Raw genomic sequence first — 21,020 nt, 5'->3', positions numbered from 1 at the left:
TTAAAACACACATATGGTTTTAATGATAACCATGTTTAACACTTGCTTGTTAGAAGGGACTTTTATTCTGACATCATTTTAATTGGAAATCATATTGAATTTATTGAACATTATTATATTTAAATCAATTCTGTAACATTTGAATATACACTTTCTTCAGTCTTCAGCTCTCTGTCCGTCATTTCTGTGGAGAAATGCAAGCCAGCATAGGTCACATGATGTCCATCTTCTGAGTGTAAGGATAACATTTAAATCAAAATATAAATTAAAGTTATTTTGTTATATCCAATTGTATTTTTTCCATTTTGAATTCACAAACTACGTCAATTAAATGTGTTTACTCACCATATCATCTGGTTGGTTCATCTCATTGTGTTGTGATTTTGACGAGGAGCTTTCTAAACACATGGTTCAAAAAGCAATTTGAATTCTGAAATGATCTTCATTTTTCAAATAAACGTACTATTTATTTCATTAATACTTACCTCTAAAGTTTTGTATGATGTCTTTTTTTAATTTTGGCAACAGAAAACAATAATCATAATCACACAGATGGCCAAGCAGAAGCAGAAGATGGCTTCATGAAGGGCATCCACTGTCTGGAACTGATGTCCATTTTTGTAAACTTCCCTTGCCATCCATCCCCAAATGTTCTCAATTGGGTTTAGATCTGGGGAACATGCAGGATGGTCCAAAAGAGTGATGTTATTCTCTTGGAAGAACTCCTTTGTCAGGCGGGCATTGTGACCTGCAGCATTGTCCTGTTGAAAAACCCAATCATTACCACACAGACGAGGGCCCTCAGTCATGAGGGATGCCCGCTGCAACATCTCCACATAGCCAGCTGCTGTTTGACGCCCCTGCACAACCTGAAGCTCCATTGTTCCATTGAAGGAAAACGCACCCCAAATCATGATAGTGCCCCCACCACTGTGCCGTGTAGAAAACATCTCAGGTGGGATCTCCTTGTTATGCCAGTAACGTTGGAAGCCATTAGGACCATCAAGGTAAAAAATTTTTCTCATCAGACAACTTTCTTCCACCTTTCAATGTCCCATGTTTAGTGCACCCTTGCAAAGTCCAAATGGGCAATTTTGTGGTGTTGAAGAAGATGTGGCCTTTGAAGATGTTTTTTGTTTCTGAAGCCCTTCTCTCGCAGATGCTGTCTGATGGTTATGGGCTGCAGTCAGCACCAGTAATGGCCTTAATTTGGGTAGAGGATCGTCCCGTGTCTTGACGGACAGCCAATCGGATCCTGCGGCTGAGAGCTGGTGAAATTTTTTTGGGTCTACCACTTGACTTTTTTGTTCCATAACCGTCAGGATCATTTAAAAAATGCAAAATGACTGCCTTACTGCATCCAACCTCAGCAGCCATGGCACATTGTGAGAGGCCTTGCTTATGCAGCTCAACAATCCTACCACGTTCAAAGTCAGTGAGCTTTTTTGCTTTTGCCATCAGGAGGTCTTGACAGTGTAAAGACTTGACAGAAAATGACATGGAATCCAGATTTTTGCACAGCTTTTGGCTTTTATAGACTATGGTCTTAAACTTTTGATCAGCTGAAAAAATCTTGTTTGAGTGTAAATGCAGTTTTCAGAAAATTCCCTGCTCAAAAGTTCTTGTCTCTTGCACTGATTTTTTCCTTTAACATTGTGAAGCTCTTCTTAGAACCTTCTTAAGATCCAATAGTGCAAAATGCAAATTCTTAGAATTTTTTTGACTGGTCTTAAGATTTTGATCAGAAGTGTATTTGGACAGAGACAAAGTTTCCCAAACTTTGGTTCTGTACATGACCACAATTAATTCTAAACAAAACATTTGTTTTGTACTGCACTTCAAATACTCCTTTCAGTAGGTTGAACTATAAGATTGCATAAAAATGTGAGGGACTAAAGCATTTTTAAACACAATCCCTTCATTCAGGGGCTAAAAACAAATTGGACAAATTAAACAATTGTGAATAAAAATCTACATTTCTAATACTTGGCTGTCCAGTTGTTGCACAATTCAGGGAGGAGATAGGGTCTATGTCCAAGTGATTAACATATTTTGACACAAAATGTGTGAACTACGGTGGCCCAGACAGTTCAATAAGACACCATAGTGAATCAGAAAGCAGAAGATTTAGTAAAGAAGCAGACAAAGTAGACAAATTGATTTATAGTTACTATTATTACTATCATGATTATTAATGTTGATTGTACTTGTCATCATGACTGCACATCACTGGTGTATATTGGTTTCTTTCTTGTCTTTTACATTTTGCTTTGTAGTGGTGTATTTAGTGTCTAATTTGGCTCATTGTCCTAATTTAGCTCTGCGTCCTTCATTATGCTGTGTGTGCTTCATGTCTTGCTCTCATTGTAATATCCTGTAAGTTCCCTTTGGTATTTAGTTATCAAAATGTTGCATCTTTGTCACTGTTTGCTTCAACAGAATAAAGGATACAGGTACTGGGAAAAATATGTGTTAGCTTGTAGCAGGTTTGTTGATCTAAAATGTTAGAATAAAATTAAGACAACATTGTATTTTCACATGTTTTTAATTTTAGCATTTCATAAAATGTAATTAGTTGTGTAAATACATATATCACAATAAAAGTGCTCTATGTGAGTCTAGAGTATAGATTATAAAACCTTTTAATACTTTAAAATATTACTGAAACTGTATATAATCATAAAGATTACCTATATACAAGCTGTCTTCTGTTAATTATGATGTTTTCTGACATACAACTAATTAAAACAAAACATTTAATATTAGAATATTACATCAGACCAATAAAAATATTTTTAATACAGAAATGTGGTACTTGTTTCTCAGAAGGGACTTTTAATCTGACATTAAGTTTCATTGGAAACAACTTCCTAATTTACTGAACATGATTATATTTAAATCAATTCTCTGACATTTGAATATACACTTTCTTCAGTCTTCAGCTCTCTGTCCGTCATCTCTGTGGAGAAATGCAAGGCAGCATAGGTCACATGATGTCCATCTTGTGTCTGAGAGAAACATAAAATTTAAACCAAAATATAAATTTTAGACATTTAGTTATATCCAGTGGTGTTTTTATATTTCAATTTTACAAACTAAGCAGACAATTAGATGTGTTTACTCACCATATTATCTGGTTGGTTCATGTCATTGTGCTTTGATGAGGAGCTTTCTAAACACATGGTTAAAAAAGTAATTTGGATTCTGAAAATATTGTAATTGTTAGATTTCTGTTAATTTGATCAATACTTACCTCTAAAGATTTTGCGTGGTGTTCTTTGAGTTCGGCAACAGATTAAAACGATATTCAGAATCACGGAAATGATCAAGAAGATTCCTGTGATCACCAGTGGCAGCATAACTTCATAACATGAGGAACGAGCTACAAAACAAAGAAATAAAGACACGTCATTGTCTCTAATAAAGACATGTTGTTTAGTAGCATTATGCGTAACAATTCATACCGCTTTCGATTCTGGTCCCATTTCCAAGTAATATCTCTTTGCATGTGGCTACAGCGCAGTAATAAGTCCCAACATCAGAGGAGCTGATGTTCTTAGAGAAGTTATATCTGCATTTGTTCTGGGTGTTTGACGTCTTCTCACAATTTGCAGGCATTTGTCCGTCAGTGTAGATGAGATCAGGAGAGTTCTTGTCTGATCCGGTTCTGAACCAGAACACACTGGGATCTCCTGCACAAGTCTCTGTCTCAGTCTGAGAGAGGAGTGAACACTGCAGAGTCTCAGAGGTTTCTTTACCATGTAGATCCAACACAGCTGGCTCCTGAACAACACGGTAGCTTGATGTTGTTGTTTCACTGTTTCCTAAATAAATAAATATATTGGTATTAAACCAGAAGAAGAAACAGCTGCAGCGTGTTATTCCTAATATCCAAAAAACATTGTCGAGTTCATATTTTTCCTTCATTCAAGCTTTTGCAAAAACATTTTACAGCTATTGCATTTTACCTTTTTGCTTGAAGATTATGGACATGGTAATATTTCTATTAAAGTGAGATTTTATGGGTGGATAAGATGGAGATCTATACTGACAGATATATTCATGGCAAAGTATACCAAAATTTGTTTGAAGTACAAACTATGTTTGTTTTTTATTAAAATGTATTAAAATTGTATTAAAATTTATTAAAATTTCAGTAATTTTATTTTGTAAAATTACTGAAATTTTATTTTGTATTTATGTTGAATTACACAAAATACCTGTTATTAATAAATAAGACCCATTCCAAGAAGAACTGAGCCAATCCAGGAGACCACAGTGATACATTCCTTCATCTTCTTTGGCGGTCTTCAGAATCGTCAAGTTGGTCATTTTGTTGTTATATGTTATTTTGACATTTTCAGATGTAAATCCTGGTCCATAAGTGGGTTTTGTATGGCTACGTGCCATTACAATTAATTTCAGAGTATCTCCTGCAGTTTGCTTGCACCAGAAAAGCGAACGGATGCTCTCCTCGGTCTTGTTAAAAACACATGTAAAAGTCACAGGTTGGCCCAGTTGAACAGTGACAACAGGAGCCAAGGTATCTGGATTTAAAGACAAAAGCAAGAATAAAGTTTAGCATAAGAAAAGTCAAAGGAACAAACTCATATTAAAAAGTAAATGCCTAAGTTGTTGTTACAGAAAATTTGACATTTCAGATCATGCAGCGCTTACATCCTTTATGAAGGAAAAACAGGGTGGCCCATAAAAAAGTCATATTCACACTGTCTTCATTGAAAGATTTGACATTTAAGTGAAAGAGAGATGTTTCGTAATCCACTCTTTCAAAGGCATCTGATTGGCTTTCTTAGAATAAAAAGCACTTCCTGCCACAATGGGCTGATGTTCAATGCAAAATGTATTCTGTAAAGAATGAATGGGTGTGCTAAATATCCACTAAAATATCTGATACTATTTTTAATGGGTTTATTTTTAAAGTTTGCCTTTTGGCATTTATTATTGAGCACCAGTTCAATTACATATTTACAAGTTTACTGAATCAAGGCTTTAATCTATTATGTTTTAGGTCTGAAACAAGCAATACATTATGTAAAAATGATCTTCCCTCCTCACAGAAAGCTAATAAAATCTCCTTAAAAAAGGTTTTAGCAATTTTTATTGTCAGAATTATTTCAGTGTTTCATTTTATATTTTATGTTGTAGGTTAAACACCTTCACATTCTGAATTTAGCATATAAAACATAGAATCCTGTATTTGTTTATGTGTTGATATTTTCTTGAACACCCTGTTTTATTTAAAGAATATAAATATATCAATCCCAAAGTTTTAGATCATAACTATTGAGTTTTACCTCCAAATAAGAGCTGCTAACATTATCAATTCATCAAGAAAGTCATAAAGTTTGTAGAGAAAGAAAGTGAATTTTTAAAAAAATCTACACCCAGTAACAGCACCACTGCAACAATCCATAAAAAGCTGCATACACAGTTGACATGCAAGATACAAAATTATAAATTATGTTTTATATTTAGATGAAAATTATACTTACTTCCTTGATGAAGAAGAACATGCATTGTGACCCAAAACAGGAGCATCTTGACACAACTCTTTACACTCCTGTGATGCTTAAGAGACTAAAGGAAGTGGGGCAATTTCACACGGATGAAGACGAATCACTGTATTTCCTGCCTCACTCACTTTTTCTTGTAAAAGTCTTCAAAGTTTGGCCTTAGCGAAAGCAATGTTGACTCAAATTCAGAACGCTGAAAATGGAAAAAAGCAACAACTCTGTGACTGAAGGGTCAGACTAACAAAGTAGCAACATTTCTTAAAATCCACATAAAATTAGAAGATTGATTAATAAAACCAAACCAGAAAATTCTGTCATTTTCATTCTTTTGAATGAAAATGACTTTTCATTCTTGTAGTGGTAATAAGCAGATAAATACAGGCCTTGAAAATACTTATGCATGCAAAAATGTAAACATTTGATTAGTTTTCAGATAACATTAGATTGAACAAGTAATCTTCTATTCCAAGGTATGCTATGATACAGCATAAGGAACATTATGTAAACTTTTCTACTTAAGTAATATTTTGTTTAAGGTTAAAACTCCCAACAATTTATATGTTTGTATTTTCCCCATTTTAAGAATATTTCAGTTTACTCCTGAGTTTTCAATTTTGCTTCAAGCTGGTTCTTGTCATTTGTTTCTGGGACTTCTCCCTGTGAAAAGGTAAACAAATGGCTTTCATAAAAGAGCCTTTTTTTATCAAAACCTTCTTTTCTGGCCATTCTTCACTGGCCAAAGAAGAATGACCAGTGGTGCTGGAGATGGCAAAGAGAGCCAGAGAAATAGACTGCAGCACACTGAAACAAGGCGTTGTGCTGGGTCAGATCAAACAAGGTCGGGTGAACTTAGCTAAAATTTAGTTTTGTTGTTTGATTGTTCTCCAATGCCTATATTAAGCTGGAAACAGCCATTTCCACTCTGTAGATACACTAATGAGTGTTGAACCGTGGAGTACAGGAGCAAGAAGTTCAACATCTGAGGTCGAGGGACTCAGCCCTTCTCTTAGAGGTGCCAAACCACACCACAGACTAAAATCAAGGTGTGTCATCATTACGTCTCCAACTGTAGCTGGGTAGCAAAAACTGTCAGTCTGTGAAGGCTGTAAATTCTTAATATCTTTTCCAAAAATGTAAGTTATTTACATAAACTTTGCGTTTACCTGTCAACCAGAGGGAAAGAGACCAAATGTTAAGGTTAAATATTTAGAATTTAAAGAAAACCCCAATATTCCTTTTCCAACTTTTCAGAGAAACCCCTTTAAGTAGTCAGATTTCATGTTTAGTCATTTGTCTTCATGAATACTTCATTATTGTAGCATTGATTCACAACTCTAGGTAGGTTACAGTTCTGGTATGTAGCAGCACTGGAGGAATATGGTTTGTTTCAAGTTTGATTTATTTCAAATATTTTTATTATTTTTCTTTTTCTTCTTGTTTGTTGATTTTACGTTTCTTGCAACCGTGCTGAAAATTTATTTTAAAAAAAACATTTGATGGTTCTCTGATAATGCCCCAATATCTCTAATTGTAAAGGTTTTAATATTGACTGACGTTTTGCATTTCTGAATGTAACTTAGAGCCAGGTTTCTAGACAGCTGCAGATTGCAGTTTGTCTTTAAAGTCAACAAACACCAGATCAACACCATGTAAAGCCGGTTCCCAATCACCCTAACTTATGAATTTCATACATCCAAAAGCAATGCGGGTCCCTGCATATTATCACACATATGTTTCTCTTCTCAGAGACACCAGAGCATCAGATCCAAACACTGCATTGTCTGTTTCGCAAGTAAAATTGTTCTAATCTGTTATTGTTCAATATTAATGATTCTGGACTTTATGCTAAGTTTACTGTTCTTTGCTGCCAAGAGAGGATCCTGGCATGGACTTCTGCTTCAAGGTTCAGTGTGTTGTAGTTTAGAGATGGTACTCTGTACTCCTGGTGTCTAAACATAGTTGCTTTTTGAGCTGCTGCTGTCTTTCTGTCATCTTAATTCTGCCCATTCTCCTATGGCCTTTAGTATGAAAAGAAGATTTTCATTTGCACAACTACTGCTTGCTGGATTGTTTCCTTTTTTTTGGACTGTTCTCTGTAAATATAAGAGATTGTTGTGTGATAAAATTCAAATTTAATAGCAGTAATTAGATACTCATACCAGACCATCTAGCATCATCAACCATTCAAAGTTCCTTAAATATCCTTACTTCCTCAATCTGATGCTTAGATTGAACTTCATCCTCACTATTTATTGGTATTGGTATGGTAACAACCTGAATACCAGGTTGTTACCATATGATTTACTGATTTGTTGTTTTTGTTTTTAAACCGCTGTTTAAGAATAACTAATAAGATAACAGTTATACTTTATGCAATTCTCATTTCTGAAAAGGTTTCAGACAAAAAAAGCCAGCAAAACATCTATGTTCAGTTTCCAACACCACTAATAACCCGAAGCATAGTTTAAGTCATGTTGAGCCTGCCAACATTCAGTACCGGAAAAAATGGAATAAATGAAATTGTGTAGCCTATACTATAACTTACACAGGGAAAAATAAATCTGATAACCAGGCATACCCTGAATTGTAATAGTGGGTAAAGAAAGTGGATTGAACTGGAATGATTGCATGACTTCTGTGAACAACAGATCTGCATTATATGTGACTTTCCTCTCTCTTCAACAAATAAAAACAGACTACATGGTATAATCATCATGCAAGCTGAAAGAAGTTAATCAAATTTAGCCTTTGAATGACTTTGTTTTTCAGAGACATTCATGTGGCGTGTGTACTTCTCTTGAAAATGACGATTTCGACGATTCTGTGGTTGCACTGGGTTTGTGAATGTCAACGTATGGTGAGTGTCTTCATGCCACAAAGTTGGGGTTTTAAAATGACACAAATAAGCAGGTGGCGAGAGGGTGGCTGTGGCTCAGTGGTAAGAGTAGTTGAAGGTTGTGGGTTCAACTCCGGCTTCTGCCTTCTGCAAGGCAATTAACCCCAACTTGTCTGCCAATCTGCATATGAATGTATGAATATGAGTGCAATTAGTTGAATGTGACTTTGAGTGACGAGTATGACAAGAAAAGCATTCTATGAATTCAATCGATCAGTCGGTAAGTAAGCTATCAGACAGCAACTTGGTTTATTTCTAAGCTTACCCATAAGAGTAAATACTCATGAATATTCAGGAAAAACTGCATTGTGTGAAACATCAAACATTTTTTACCTATTTCCTATGTTCTATTAAAACTGATGGCAATTATAATAGTTATTTTTAAGGTCATGAAATCAAAGGAATGTTTTCATGACATATAAATTAAAAGTACGTCATCAATAGACAGATTGTTTATGTTTTAAATTTGGGAGCTTAGACAGGAAGAGCTTCAAAATTATGGCTGGCATACAACTCTACAGCATTGTAGTTTTAATGCTTAAGATCATGTTTTTCTGTTAAGATGTATTTTCAGCTGAGCTCTCTAAATGTGTTTTTATGTGATTCATAAGGCCAGTAGCAAAAACCTCTAACATATAACATGTATGAATAATTATTACAAATTTATGCAAAAATAAACATAAAATGTTACATTTAAAAAAAAGGGGAATTTTAGGACAAAGTACAGATTTAGTCTTTTTTATTATGTTTATTTGTGTCCCCAATTTTCCTTTATAATTTCCCACAACACTGTATTCATGTATTACAACACAATTGCGCAACTTGATATCTATTCAAACTGATCGTTTGACTTGTGAATATACAAGTTCTTCAGTCTTCAGCTCTTTCTTCTTCGTTCCTCTTGATGTTTTTCCTCCAGAGAAACGTAACGTAGAATAGTTCAGATCCTGTCCTTCATCAGGCTGTGCAGAAAAAAATTCATTTCATGTACAATTATATTGAACACTAGGCTATAAAAATAGAAATTTGAACCAAATAACACTCATTTGATTTACAATTCTTACTTACAGTCTCATCTTTTTGTTGTTCTGAGGGGTTTTCTGCACACACTGAACAAACAGCAACATGTATTTTGCCTGTTACATGTCTTATCATTTGTAGCATCTCAGATAGCTTATATTTAAATACATTACATGAATTAAGGTTTTCACTTTCTGGTATATTTTTAAAGAAACAAGGAGAATAAATGGATATAATTTTGTAAATAACACTTACCTTTAAATATTTTACACGCAAATATTTGGTTGCAAATCAAAATTATATTTACAATCATAGAAATTCCCAAACAGATTATTATCATCAGCAGGATCCAAATGTTGTAACTTTGACCTGGATAAGATAGAAAAAAATAAATGTGTGCATTTTGAAAATATTTATGTCTCCGTTTACAAATTTTGCGTGTTACATATATACTACCTTCTTCTTTTCTGATTTCATTTCCGAATAAAATTTCTCCACATGTGGCGACAGCGCAGTAGTAATTCTCAAGGTCAGAGGAGCTGATGTTCCCGGGGAAGAGAAAATTATATTTCCTCTGGGCATTAGGGCTTTTTTCACAATTATCATCTCTTTTGCCTTCAGTGTATATGATATTTGGGTAAGATTTGCTGGATCCAGATTTGAGCCAGAACACGCTGAGATCTCCTGAGCAGGAGCTGTCCCAGTACTCCAAGACAACTGAACACTGCAGAGTCTCTGACTCGAGCGTTGTGTAGGCCAATGTCCTCTTTGAGTTTCCTATTATAATAAAAATAATGTTTTCTTTAAAGAGTAAGACCTCTAGTTTCACAATAATTATTTTAATTTTGAAAAATTCAATGCACACCACTTAAAATAATATTATATATTTAATATATTTAAAATAATGATCATCGTAAAACAGCTCTGTGACTGAAATGCATAAAATATTTATTCACATATTTACATATATGCTTATTTGCATGGAATGTTTTCTTTTGCTTTTATCTAGTGAGCAGTGGAAAAAATATATTTAAAAAAGAGAGGCACCAAAGCTCATGAATTACATGTGCTGTCAAACCATCAGACTTTACAGTGGTAAAACTTCTTAAATAATTTTCAAAAGCTGCCTAAGATAAATGTTAACTATCATCTAGAAACATATTTAACACACACACATCACATAGCACTGCAATATATGTATATAGTACAACTGTTGCTTATATTTTGTGATTTCCTTTTTTTTTATTTTCCTTTCTGTAGTGAGAACAAAGATTTCTAAACATAGCAATACTGAGATCTTGCTATTACCTTTTACCATCAAATGAGTCCCCTTCCAAATAGATTCTGTCCAGTCTATAAGGTGTCAAAGAGCAGTGGAGTTTTGAGAATCTGCATCTTCACATCCCAAGCTGCTGAGGCCTTGGTGATGACTGAGGATCTGCATCTTCACATCCCAGAGGACCATCTTCTCTTTCCAGAGGATGACGACGCAGACCTGCAGGAGGGTGTGGGTTCCCAGCATGTGAAAGGTCTGACCTCGAGGAGGGGGTGTCGAGAAAAGTCGAGCTCATCCCACTTCCCCATGCTGGAGATTTTAGTTTAATAATAACAATAAATAAAGTTATCTTTAAAACTCATTACACAGGTGACATCAAGACCCAACAGTAGAGTCAGATGGTAATAAAATTAATCTGGTTGTGTGTGTTGTTACTGTGTCCTGCTTTAATTCTACTTTTTTCTATTTAATCATAAAAAATCATAGTCAGACAGAAAGAGAGTCATGAGACAGGAAGAGCAGGTTTCCTGGAGAAAGAGGAAGTTTCCAGCCTGCAGTGGTTTAAAGTTCAGACTGCTCATTTCAAGGCACTAAAGGTTTAAGGAATATAATCTAAACATTTTGAGTAATTGGATAAAACCCAGAGTAAAATACTTGAATTAATAATGATAACTTATAATTAAGTTAATAATTAATATTGGTTTAACCAATGGTTGATGTTGGTTTGATTATAAGAATATTTACACTTATACCTATGAAAGTACTTAAAGGTGAAAGAAGTAACTGTAACATGGTGTCAAATAATTAGAATGATGAATTATTATTGGTTTCTTTTCAGAAATGTCTGTAATAACTCGCATCATGATTGTAATAAGGGTAACTAATAAGTAATGGTTATTATAAGATTACAAATGAATGCTAAATCAGAGAAACTAAAAGGTTATAAATGTGATTTTGACATTGAACTTGAAATGGTGTAAAGTGTGTAACTGTAACTAAAGGTCACTGATGTTGTGTTGGAGGTAGATGGTAGGTGAAATGTCAGGGAGAAAGAGGAACGGATAGGAGAGCGGAGGTGTCCAACGCCTTATTGCTAAACTTCAACTTACCTAAGAGAAGGTTAGACACAAGAGGGCTGTTGAGCAACTTGGGACATTAGAACAGGCATCAGGTCATGTCCAAAGATGGTGATGGATATGAGATTATCGGTCCAAGCAGTCAGCCAATGAGACAAAGCTAGCCAATGCAAATGCACCAAAAGGGTGGGTATATCCTATATAAGGTGAGTGCAAAGAGGAGTCTTTGGTTGGATCCTTCAGGCAGCTTCGAGCCAAGATCGAGATGGACAAAGAACTCTGCAGCTGAAGAAGAGCCGGAGCCACAGAGCCGAAGACTGTTCTGCATATGGGGACCAACCCGTTAGCCCCACAACATGTGGCTTCAAATTGCACTTCTCTCATCAGCTGGGTTCGAGACCCCAAAGAAAAAGACCAAGGCAAAGATGAAGATAAAGACAAAGGCAAAGAACAAAGGCAAAGAGGAAGAACTGGTGTGTTCCTTCCATGAGACCAGCTCATCTACATCTCGAAGGACCAGAAAGATCGTGAGACGGAGAGAAAGGAGCTACAGAGCTGCAAGACAAGAAGGAGAGGGCCGCTACGCGCATGAGGAAGTCACCCTGAGGCCCGAGACCTGCCGCTCTGACTCAGTACTCTTCCTGTACTGGGAGCCTCCTGCTGCTGCAACACCTTCTTCATCATCAGGCCAGTTCTGGGGTTCAAAATGCCAAACTCCGTCCGTCTCTCTCAAAGTTTCCTTTTTTAGTTCACAGTGTCAGCATTAGGGAAAGATAGGCTAGATTATTGATTTTACTTATTTGATTATTTCTGTTACTGATTTAAGCTGTACTGACCCTTGCAAAATTGCCTTACTAATAAAATACTTAGCCTTAAGAAAATCTAAAAGATGTTGTGGACATTCAGTTAATGAGTCACCTTAAAGTTCTTTGATGGTTGTAAAATAGCTATGAAGTTTGATTCTGGGAGGAGAAAGTGGAAAATGTTTTATAGGTTGCTTTTAGCCAAAACTAAAAACAACACCCTTGGGACTCACCCGAGTCACTAAAACCAACCTGGTTCAGTAACAAGAGCAAGTTGTAATAAGAGAAAGAGCGACCGTTAACAGGTGTGCTCTGTGAAACTAGCTGATTCTGGGCTGCTCTATCTGGCTAGTTCACAGGGTGAAAAAGGGTGGGACATCTGGATGGAGGTCGTTAGAAGCCAGGCTAGTCTTTCTCGACGACAGCTTAAACAGTTTACTTCAGTTCTGGACAGGGTAAATCCCGGCAGATTTAGGAAACTCAATTCACCCGTTAGACGGAGAGCTGGTAGCACATCTCCCTCCTCTGACAAGGGGAAATAGAGAAAGAGAAGGGGGGGGGGGAGGTGTTGTGCAACAACAACAGGTGGCGCCCGAACAGGGACCACGCCCCTTGAGGAAGGGATAGAGCCCTACTTTAACCAAGTCAGTAAAAACAGAGGCGAGTATCTGAATAGCTCACTTGGAGGCTAGCTCTTAAGGAATAGAGTTAGTGGTGGCTGATGAGGCCGTCAGTCACAACCCTTGCAGTAACTGTATGGCATACAGGTGAGGGAGAGCTTCTACTGAGGATAAACATGTGTGTCCGGACGAGAAGCCAGTAGCCATAGCCTAGACCCATCCCTGCTCGATAGCTTAAGAGAGGCTTTGGGGGATAGGCGACTCGAAGACAAAGACAACCATGGATGAAGGAAAAGAAGAAGAAGAAGAAGAATCAAAACTCCAGCAACCGTCAAAAGTAGAGCAGGAGAGAAGATGAAGATCGATCCCTGTCTAAATCCCTGTTCCAGTCAGCCCCAGTGAGAGTGATTCTGTATGGAGAGAGATTTGAGACATGGACTCGAGTGAATCAAAGGAAGGTTGTCTTTGCCAGAATCGAGAAGTGGGACAGTTCTCCCAAGGGAAGGGAGGTCTCAGAAGAGTACGTGGATGAGGTCGTGCGGAGCGTGCATAAGGCCTAGGACATGCAGGCGTACGACCCACCCGTAAGGAGCTGGAAGAGCATGAACTTTGGATCCCAGTGAAACAAGTCCAACGCGTGCTGAGGGACTGCGAAGTGTGTGGAAAATACAACGCAGGTCGCCGAGGGCAACGGTTGGAAGGGTGTTCATCAAAGAGCACATTACCCAGGGCTTCAGTCTGCTTGGATGTAGCAGGCCCCATGGATAACAGAAAAGAGAGGTCAGGAGTACCTCTTGGTGCTGATGGACATGATGTAACAGTGACAGCTGTAGAAGAGTAGGTCTTCCCCTGCAGAGAAACTCCGTTCATGTCACGGAAAGCAGGGAGGCGGAGGCGCTTCTCCTTTTGGCCCAGAGAGGGAAAGGGGAAGTTGCGGTTTGCAGTGTCATTGAAAACAGGGCAGAAAGTTTGGATTAAAGCTCAAGATCGGCCTGCAATAATGGTGATCAAGCTGAAATTCAATGGAATTAATTTTGTGAAGCAAGTACTGCACTGCAGAACAGTACTACTGATGAAGAAAGGGGTCCACAAGGTCAGTGCTCAAGCCAGTTCTTAGCTAAAGCGAACCAGAACATTGCAAGAATCAAGCCACATGCCATCCTGTGTTAGACTTGCCACTATTACAGGATGATTGCCATTCAAAGAACAACTTCAAGGCTTTGACTGGGAGGGCCCTGAAGAAATTGGATTATGCTAAAGAAGAACTCCTGTCACAAACGGATGGATTAAACTGGAAAAGGGACTGAAGTTGTGAGGAAGGAGTAGCGTCATAGACAACCACCAAGATCAATCCTGCAACAAAGCATTGAACACCTGCAACGGGAAGGGTCAACAGTTTCCTCCCAGGACCTGGACAACTTCTGACGCCTCCGACAACTCCAGTACCCCTTGATGACCTCCAGCGACGGAAAAGGATTACGATTGTGGATAAAGCGTCATGCTGCTTATGCTTTTTGCTTTGTTCTGCTGAACTTCCAGATTTTTTTTTTTTTTTGTGAAGTTTCTGCCTCAGCCCATCGGCCCATCAACATGTTCCTAAGGAATCTTCCACATCCTGAAGAACCGACAGTTCATCCAGCTGAGGATTTTTTGTCACTGTAAAAGGATCAAAGCGACCTGGGTTCTCTTCGACATTCGTCACTTCCTGGGAGACATCAAAACTCCAGGGAGGGGGTGTCAAAGAGCAGTGGAGTTTTGAGAATCTGGATCTTCACATCCCAAGCTGCTGAGGCCTTGGTGACGACTGAGGATCTGCATCTTCACATCCCAGAGGACCATCTTCTCTTTCCAGAGGATGACGACGCAGACCTGCAGGAGGGTGTGGGTTCCCAGCATGTGAAAGGTCTGACCTCGAGGAGGGGGTGTCGAGAAAAGTCGAGCTCATCCCACTTCCCCATGCTGGAGATTTTAGTTTAATAATAACAATAAATAAAGTTATCTTTAAAACTCATTACACAGGTGACATCAAGACCCAACAGTAGAGTCAGATGGTAATAAAATTAATCTGGTTGTGTGTGTTGTTATTGTGTCCTGCTTTAATTCTACTTTTTTCTATTTAATCATAAAAAATCATAGTCAGACAGAAAGAGAGTCATGAGACAGGAAGAGCAGGTTTCCTGGAGAAAGAGGAAGTTTCCAGCCTGCAGTGGTTTAAAGTTCAGACTGCTCATTTCAAGGCACTAAAGGTTTAAGGAATATAATCTAAACATTTTGAGTAATTGGATAAAACCCAGAGTAAAATACTTGAATTAATAATTATAACTTATAATTAAGTTAATAATTAATATTGGTTTAACCAATGGTTGATGTTGGTTTGATTATAAGAATATTTACACTTATACCTATGAAAGTACTTAAAGGTGAAAGAAGTAACTGTAACATGGTGTCAAATAATTAGAATGATGAATTATTATTGGTTTCTTTTCAGAAATGTCTGTAATAACTCGCATCATGATTGTAATAAGGGTAACTAATAAGTAATGGTTATTATAAGATTACAAATGAATGCTAAATCAGAGAAACTAAAAGGTTATAAATGTGATTTTGACATTGAACTTGAAATGGTGTAAAGTGTGTAACTGTAACTAAAGGTCACTGATGTTGTGTTGGAGGTAGATGGTAGGTGAAATGTCAGGGAGAAAGAGGAACGGATAGGAGAGCGGAGGTGTCCAACGCCTTATTGCTAAACTTCAACTTACCTAAGAGAAGGTTAGACACAAGAGGGCTGTTGAGCAACTTGGGACATTAGAACAGGCATCAGGTCATGTCCAAAGATGGTGATGGATATGAGATTATCGGTCCAAGCAGTCAGCCAATGAGACAAAGCTAGCCAATGCAAATGCACCAAAAGGGTGGGTATATCCTATATAAGGTGAGTGCAAAGAGGAGTCTTTGGTTGGATCCTTCAGGCAGCTTCGAGCCAAGATCGAGATGGACAAAGAACTCTGCAGCTGAAGAAGAGCCGGAGCCACAGAGCCGAAGACTGTTCTGCATATGGGGACCAACCCGTTAGCCCCACAACATGTGGCTTCAAATTGCACTTCTCTCATCAGCTGGGTTCGAGACCCCAAAGAAAAAGACCAAGGCAAAGATGAAGATAAAGACAAAGGCAAAGAACAAAGGCAAAGAGGAAGAACTGGTGTGTTCCTTCCATGAGACCAGCTCATCTACATCTCGAAGGACCAGAAAGATCGTGAGACGGAGAGAAAGGAGCTACAGAGCTGCAAGACAAGAAGGAGAGGGCCGCTACGCGCATGAGGAAGTCACCCTGAGGCCCGAGACCTGCCGCTCTGACTCAGTACTCTTCCTGTACTGGGAGCCTCCTGCTGCTGCAACACCTTCTTCATCATCAGGCCAGTTCTGGGGTTCAAAATGCCAAACTCCGTCCGTCTCTCTCAAAGTTTCCTTTTTTAGTTCACAGTGTCAGCATTAGGGAAAGATAGGCTAGATTATTGATTTTACTTATTTGATTATTTCTGTTACTGATTTAAGCTGTACTGACCCTTGCAAAATTGCCTTACTAATAAAATACTTAGCCTTAAGAAAATCTAAAAGATGTTGTGGACATTCAGTTAATGAGTCACCTTAAAGTTCTTTGATGGTTGTAAAATAGCTATGAAGTTTGATTCTGGGAGGAGAAAGTGGAAAATGTTTTATAGGTTGCTTTTAGCCAAAACTAAAAACAACACCCTTGGGACTCACCCGAGTCACTAAAACCAACCTGGTTCAGTAACAAGAGCAAGTTGTAATAAGAGAAAGAGCGACCGTTAACAGGTGTGCTCTGTGAAACTAGCTGATTCTGGGCTGCTCTATCTGGCTAGTTCACAGGGTGAAAAAGGGTGGGACATCTGGATGGAGGTCGTTAGAAGCCAGGCTAGTCTTTCTCGACGACAGCTTAAACAGTTTACTTCAGTTCTGGACAGGGTAAATCCCGGCAGATTTAGGAAACTCAATTCACCCGTTAGACGGAGAGCTGGTAGCACATCTCCCTCCTCTGACAAGGGGAAATAGAGAAAGAGAAGGGGGGGGGGGAGGTGTTGTGCAACAACAACAGGTGGCGCCCGAACAGGGACCACGCCCCTTGAGGAAGGGATAGAGCCCTACTTTAACCAAGTCAGTAAAAACAGAGGCGAGTATCTGAATAGCTCACTTGGAGGCTAGCTCTTAAGGAATAGAGTTAGTGGTGGCTGATGAGGCCGTCAGTCACAACCCTTGCAGTAACTGTATGGCATACAGGTGAGGGAGAGCTTCTACTGAGGATAAACATGTGTGTCCGGACGAGAAGCCAGTAGCCATAGCCTAGACCCATCCCTGCTCGATAGCTTAAGAGAGGCTTTGGGGGATAGGCGACTCGAAGACAAAGACAACCATGGATGAAGGAAAAGAAGAAGAAGAAGAAGAATCAAAACTCCAGCAACCGTCAAAAGTAGAGCAGGAGAGAAGATGAAGATCGATCCCTGTCTAAATCCCTGTTCCAGTCAGCCCCAGTGAGAGTGATTCTGTATGGAGAGAGATTTGAGACATGGACTCGAGTGAATCAAAGGAAGGTTGTCTTTGCCAGAATCGAGAAGTGGGACAGTTCTCCCAAGGGAAGGGAGGTCTCAGAAGAGTACGTGGATGAGGTCGTGCGGAGCGTGCATAAGGCCTAGGACATGCAGGCGTACGACCCACCCGTAAGGAGCTGGAAGAGCATGAACTTTGGATCCCAGTGAAACAAGTCCAACGCGTGCTGAGGGACTGCGAAGTGTGTGGAAAATACAACGCAGGTCGCCGAGGGCAACGGTTGGAAGGGTGTTCATCAAAGAGCACATTACCCAGGGCTTCAGTCTGCTTGGATGTAGCAGGCCCCATGGATAACAGAAAAGAGAGGTCAGGAGTACCTCTTGGTGCTGATGGACATGATGTAACAGTGACAGCTGTAGAAGAGTAGGTCTTCCCCTGCAGAGAAACTCCGTTCATGTCACGGAAAGCAGGGAGGCGGAGGCGCTTCTCCTTTTGGCCCAGAGAGGGAAAGGGGAAGTTGCGGTTTGCAGTGTCATTGAAAACAGGGCAGAAAGTTTGGATTAAAGCTCAAGATCGGCCTGCAATAATGGTGATCAAGCTGAAATTCAATGGAATTAATTTTGTGAAGCAAGTACTGCACTGCAGAACAGTACTACTGATGAAGAAAGGGGTCCACAAGGTCAGTGCTCAAGCCAGTTCTTAGCTAAAGCGAACCAGAACATTGCAAGAATCAAGCCACATGCCATCCTGTGTTAGACTTGCCACTATTACAGGATGATTGCCATTCAAAGAACAACTTCAAGGCTTTGACTGGGAGGGCCCTGAAGAAATTGGATTATGCTAAAGAAGAACTCCTGTCACAAACGGATGGATTAAACTGGAAAAGGGACTGAAGTTGTGAGGAAGGAGTAGCGTCATAGACAACCACCAAGATCAATCCTGCAACAAAGCATTGAACACCTGCAACGGGAAGGGTCAACAGTTTCCTCCCAGGACCTGGACAACTTCTGACGCCTCCGACAACTCCAGTACCCCTTGATGACCTCCAGCGACGGAAAAGGATTACGATTGTGGATAAAGCGTCATGCTGCTTATGCTTTTTGCTTTGTTCTGCTGAACTTCCAGATTTTTTTTTTTTTTTGTGAAGTTTCTGCCTCAGCCCATCGGCCCATCAACATGTTCCTAAGGAATCTTCCACATCCTGAAGAACCGACAGTTCATCCAGCTGAGGATTTTTTGTCACTGTAAAAGGATCAAAGCGACCTGGGTTCTCTTCGACATTCGTCACTTCCTGGGAGACATCAAAACTCCAGGGAGGGGGTGTCAAAGAGCAGTGGAGTTTTGAGAATCTGGATCTTCACATCCCAAGCTGCTGAGGCCTTGGTGACGACTGAGGATCTGCATCTTCACATCCCAGAGGACCATCTTCTCTTTCCAGAGGATGACGACGCAGACCTGCAGGAGGGTGTGGGTTCCCAGCATGTGAAAGGTCTGACCTCGAGGAGGGGGTGTCGAGAAAAGTCGAGCTCATCCCACTTCCCCATGCTGGAGATTTTAGTTTAATAATAACAATAAATAAAGTTATCTTTAAAACTCATTACACAGGTGACATCAAGACCCAACAGTAGAGTCAGATGGTAATAAAATTAATCTGGTTGTGTGTGTTGTTATTGTGTCCTGCTTTAATTCTACTTTTTTCTATTTAATCATAAAAAATCATAGTCAGACAGAAAGAGAGTCATGAGACAGGAAGAGCAGGTTTCCTGGAGAAAGAGGAAGTTTCCAGCCTGCAGTGGTTTAAAGTTCAGACTGCTCATTTCAAGGCACTAAAGGTTTAAGGAATATAATCTAAACATTTTGAGTAATTGGATAAAACCCAGAGTAAAATACTTGAATTAATAATTATAACTTATAATTAAGTTAATAATTAATATTGGTTTAACCAATGGTTGATGTTGGTTTGATTATAAGAATATTTACACTTATACCTATGAAAGTACTTAAAGGTGAAAGAAGTAACTGTAACATGGTGTCAAATAATTAGAATGATGAATTATTATTGGTTTCTTTTCAGAAATGTCTGTAATAACTCGCATCATGATTGTAATAAGGGTAACTAATAAGTAAAAACAACACCCTTGGGACTCACCCGAGTCACTAAAACCAACCTGGTTCAGTAACAAGAGCAAGTTGTAATAAGAGAAAGAGCGACCGTTAACAGGTGTGCTCTGCGAAGCTAGCTGATTCCGGGCTACTTAATCTGGCTAATTCACAGAGTGAAAAAGGGTGGGACATCTGGATGGAGGTCGTCAGAAACCAGGCTAGTCTTTCTCGACGCCAGCTTAAACAATTTACTTCAGTTCTGGACAGGGTAAATCCCGGCAGATTTAGGAAACTCAATTCACCCGTTAGACGGAGAGCTGGTAGCACATCTCCCTCCTCTGACAAGGGGAAGTAGAGAGAGAGAAGGGGGGGGAGGTGTTGTGCAACAACAACAAAGGGCACAGTAATACATCCCCTCATCTTGTTGAACTGTCCCCAGAATTGTTAGGTTGCTTGTTATTCCATCATTTGTTGTACTGAATCTTGAAGCTGGGAATTCTGGTCCAAAAGTGAGATCGACGTTTTTTCGCTGCATCGTAATTAATTTCAGAGTACCTCTAGCACTTTGCTTGTACCACTGAAGCCAAGTGGTGCTCTGAAATTTATTCATAACATCACAAGTAAAAGTTACAGGTTCACCAAGCTGAACGGTGACCACCGGAACCAAAGCATCTGGGTTAAAAATAAAAATAATCATGCGAGGGTGAAAAAAACATACAAATGCAAACACTAAACTGAGAAAAATCCACATTTTAGTTTAAAAGTACTTACATCCTTGATGAAGAAGAAAGACTGTGACCCATAACAGAGTCATGCTGACACTGTCCTCATAAAGACACTTGGTGCTTTAGTAGCTGGAGGGGGTGTGGCGATCCAGACACTCAAGTGCATCTGATTGGTTTTCTCATTCTTCCTACCACAATGAGCTTCTGTCCTGGAAAAAATATATTGCTTCCCGTTTTTTTTGCAGTTATTATCATATTTGTGGCTAATAGTCATATTTTTCTCTGACCTGAATATAATCCTTTAATTAGTCATGTACAGACGCAATTTGTAACAATACTTGACATACATGTCCTTGGTAGTCAGAAAATTAATAACAACATGTTTGATGAACTTGTAGATTTTC

At 38.9% G+C, this 21,020-nt stretch overlaps 2 protein-coding genes across 4 annotated transcripts; both read right to left on the bottom strand.

The window, feature by feature from the left end:
• Positions 1 to 2,526: 2,526 nt before the first annotated feature.
• LOC106932948 (uncharacterized) lies at positions 2,527 to 5,676 on the bottom strand. 3 transcript variants are annotated; one of them, XM_015011919.2, is made up of 6 exons: positions 5,514 to 5,676; positions 4,221 to 4,547; positions 3,465 to 3,824; positions 3,254 to 3,382; positions 3,126 to 3,172; positions 2,527 to 2,959 (listed from the first exon to the last, which is right to left on the bottom strand). In XM_015011919.2, exons 1-6 carry the CDS (start codon positions 5,557 to 5,559, stop codon positions 2,954 to 2,956), a joined length of 915 nt encoding a protein of 304 aa, XP_014867405.2. In that variant the 5' UTR covers positions 5,560 to 5,676; the 3' UTR covers positions 2,527 to 2,953. The 3 variants fall into 3 exon arrangements, with proteins under 3 accessions (XP_014867405.2, XP_014867404.2, XP_087865587.1); XM_015011918.2 differs by having other exon boundaries at positions 2,527 to 3,008; positions 5,514 to 5,675; XM_088009461.1 differs by lacking the exon at positions 5,514 to 5,676 and adding an exon at positions 4,678 to 5,242 and having other exon boundaries at positions 2,527 to 3,008.
• Positions 5,677 to 9,152: 3,476 nt separating this feature from the next.
• LOC148156934 (uncharacterized) lies at positions 9,153 to 20,708 on the bottom strand. Its single transcript, XM_088009462.1, has 7 exons — positions 20,663 to 20,708; positions 20,282 to 20,563; positions 10,759 to 10,803; positions 9,907 to 10,227; positions 9,706 to 9,819; positions 9,499 to 9,539; positions 9,153 to 9,392 (listed from the first exon to the last, which is right to left on the bottom strand). The coding sequence occupies exons 1-7, from the start codon at positions 20,703 to 20,705 to the stop codon at positions 9,264 to 9,266; spliced, it is 975 nt and encodes a 324-aa protein (XP_087865588.1). The 5' UTR covers positions 20,706 to 20,708; the 3' UTR covers positions 9,153 to 9,263.
• Positions 20,709 to 21,020: the final 312 nt, after the last annotated feature.

Source organism: Poecilia mexicana, unplaced genomic scaffold (assembly GCF_051168715.1).
Source record: "Poecilia mexicana isolate PSO_F unplaced genomic scaffold, ASM5116871v1 scaffold_10, whole genome shotgun sequence".
NCBI lineage: Eukaryota > Metazoa > Chordata > Actinopteri > Cyprinodontiformes > Poeciliidae > Poecilia > Poecilia mexicana.
The sequence above is the reverse complement of the archived record's forward strand: the minus strand, read 5'-3'. Positions and strand labels throughout refer to the sequence as shown.

Bases quoted from the DNA above. Each gene is read 5' to 3' on its own strand.
- LOC106932948 (XM_015011918.2), bottom strand. From the start codon at position 5,559: ATGCTCCTGTTTTGGGTCACAATGCATGTTCTTCTTCATCAAGGAA. The intron at 3,383-3,464 runs GTATGAATTGTT...TTTGTTTTGTAG, and splicing joins TGGGACCAGAATCGAAAGCG to CTCGTTCCTCATGTTATGAA. The intron at 3,173-3,253 runs GTAAGTATTGAT...CCATGTGTTTAG, and splicing joins ACCACGCAAAATCTTTAGAG to AAAGCTCCTCATCAAAGCAC.
- LOC148156934 (XM_088009462.1), bottom strand. From the start codon at position 20,705: ATGACTCTGTTATGGGTCACAGTCTTTCTTCTTCATCAAGGAT. The intron at 10,804-20,281 runs GTTGTTGCACAA...GACACCTTATAG, and splicing joins GTATTACTGTGCCCTTTGTT to ACTGGACAGAATCTATTTGG. The intron at 9,540-9,705 runs GTAAGTGTTATT...CTGTTTGTTCAG, and splicing joins TGCGTGTAAAATATTTAAAG to TGTGTGCAGAAAACCCCTCA.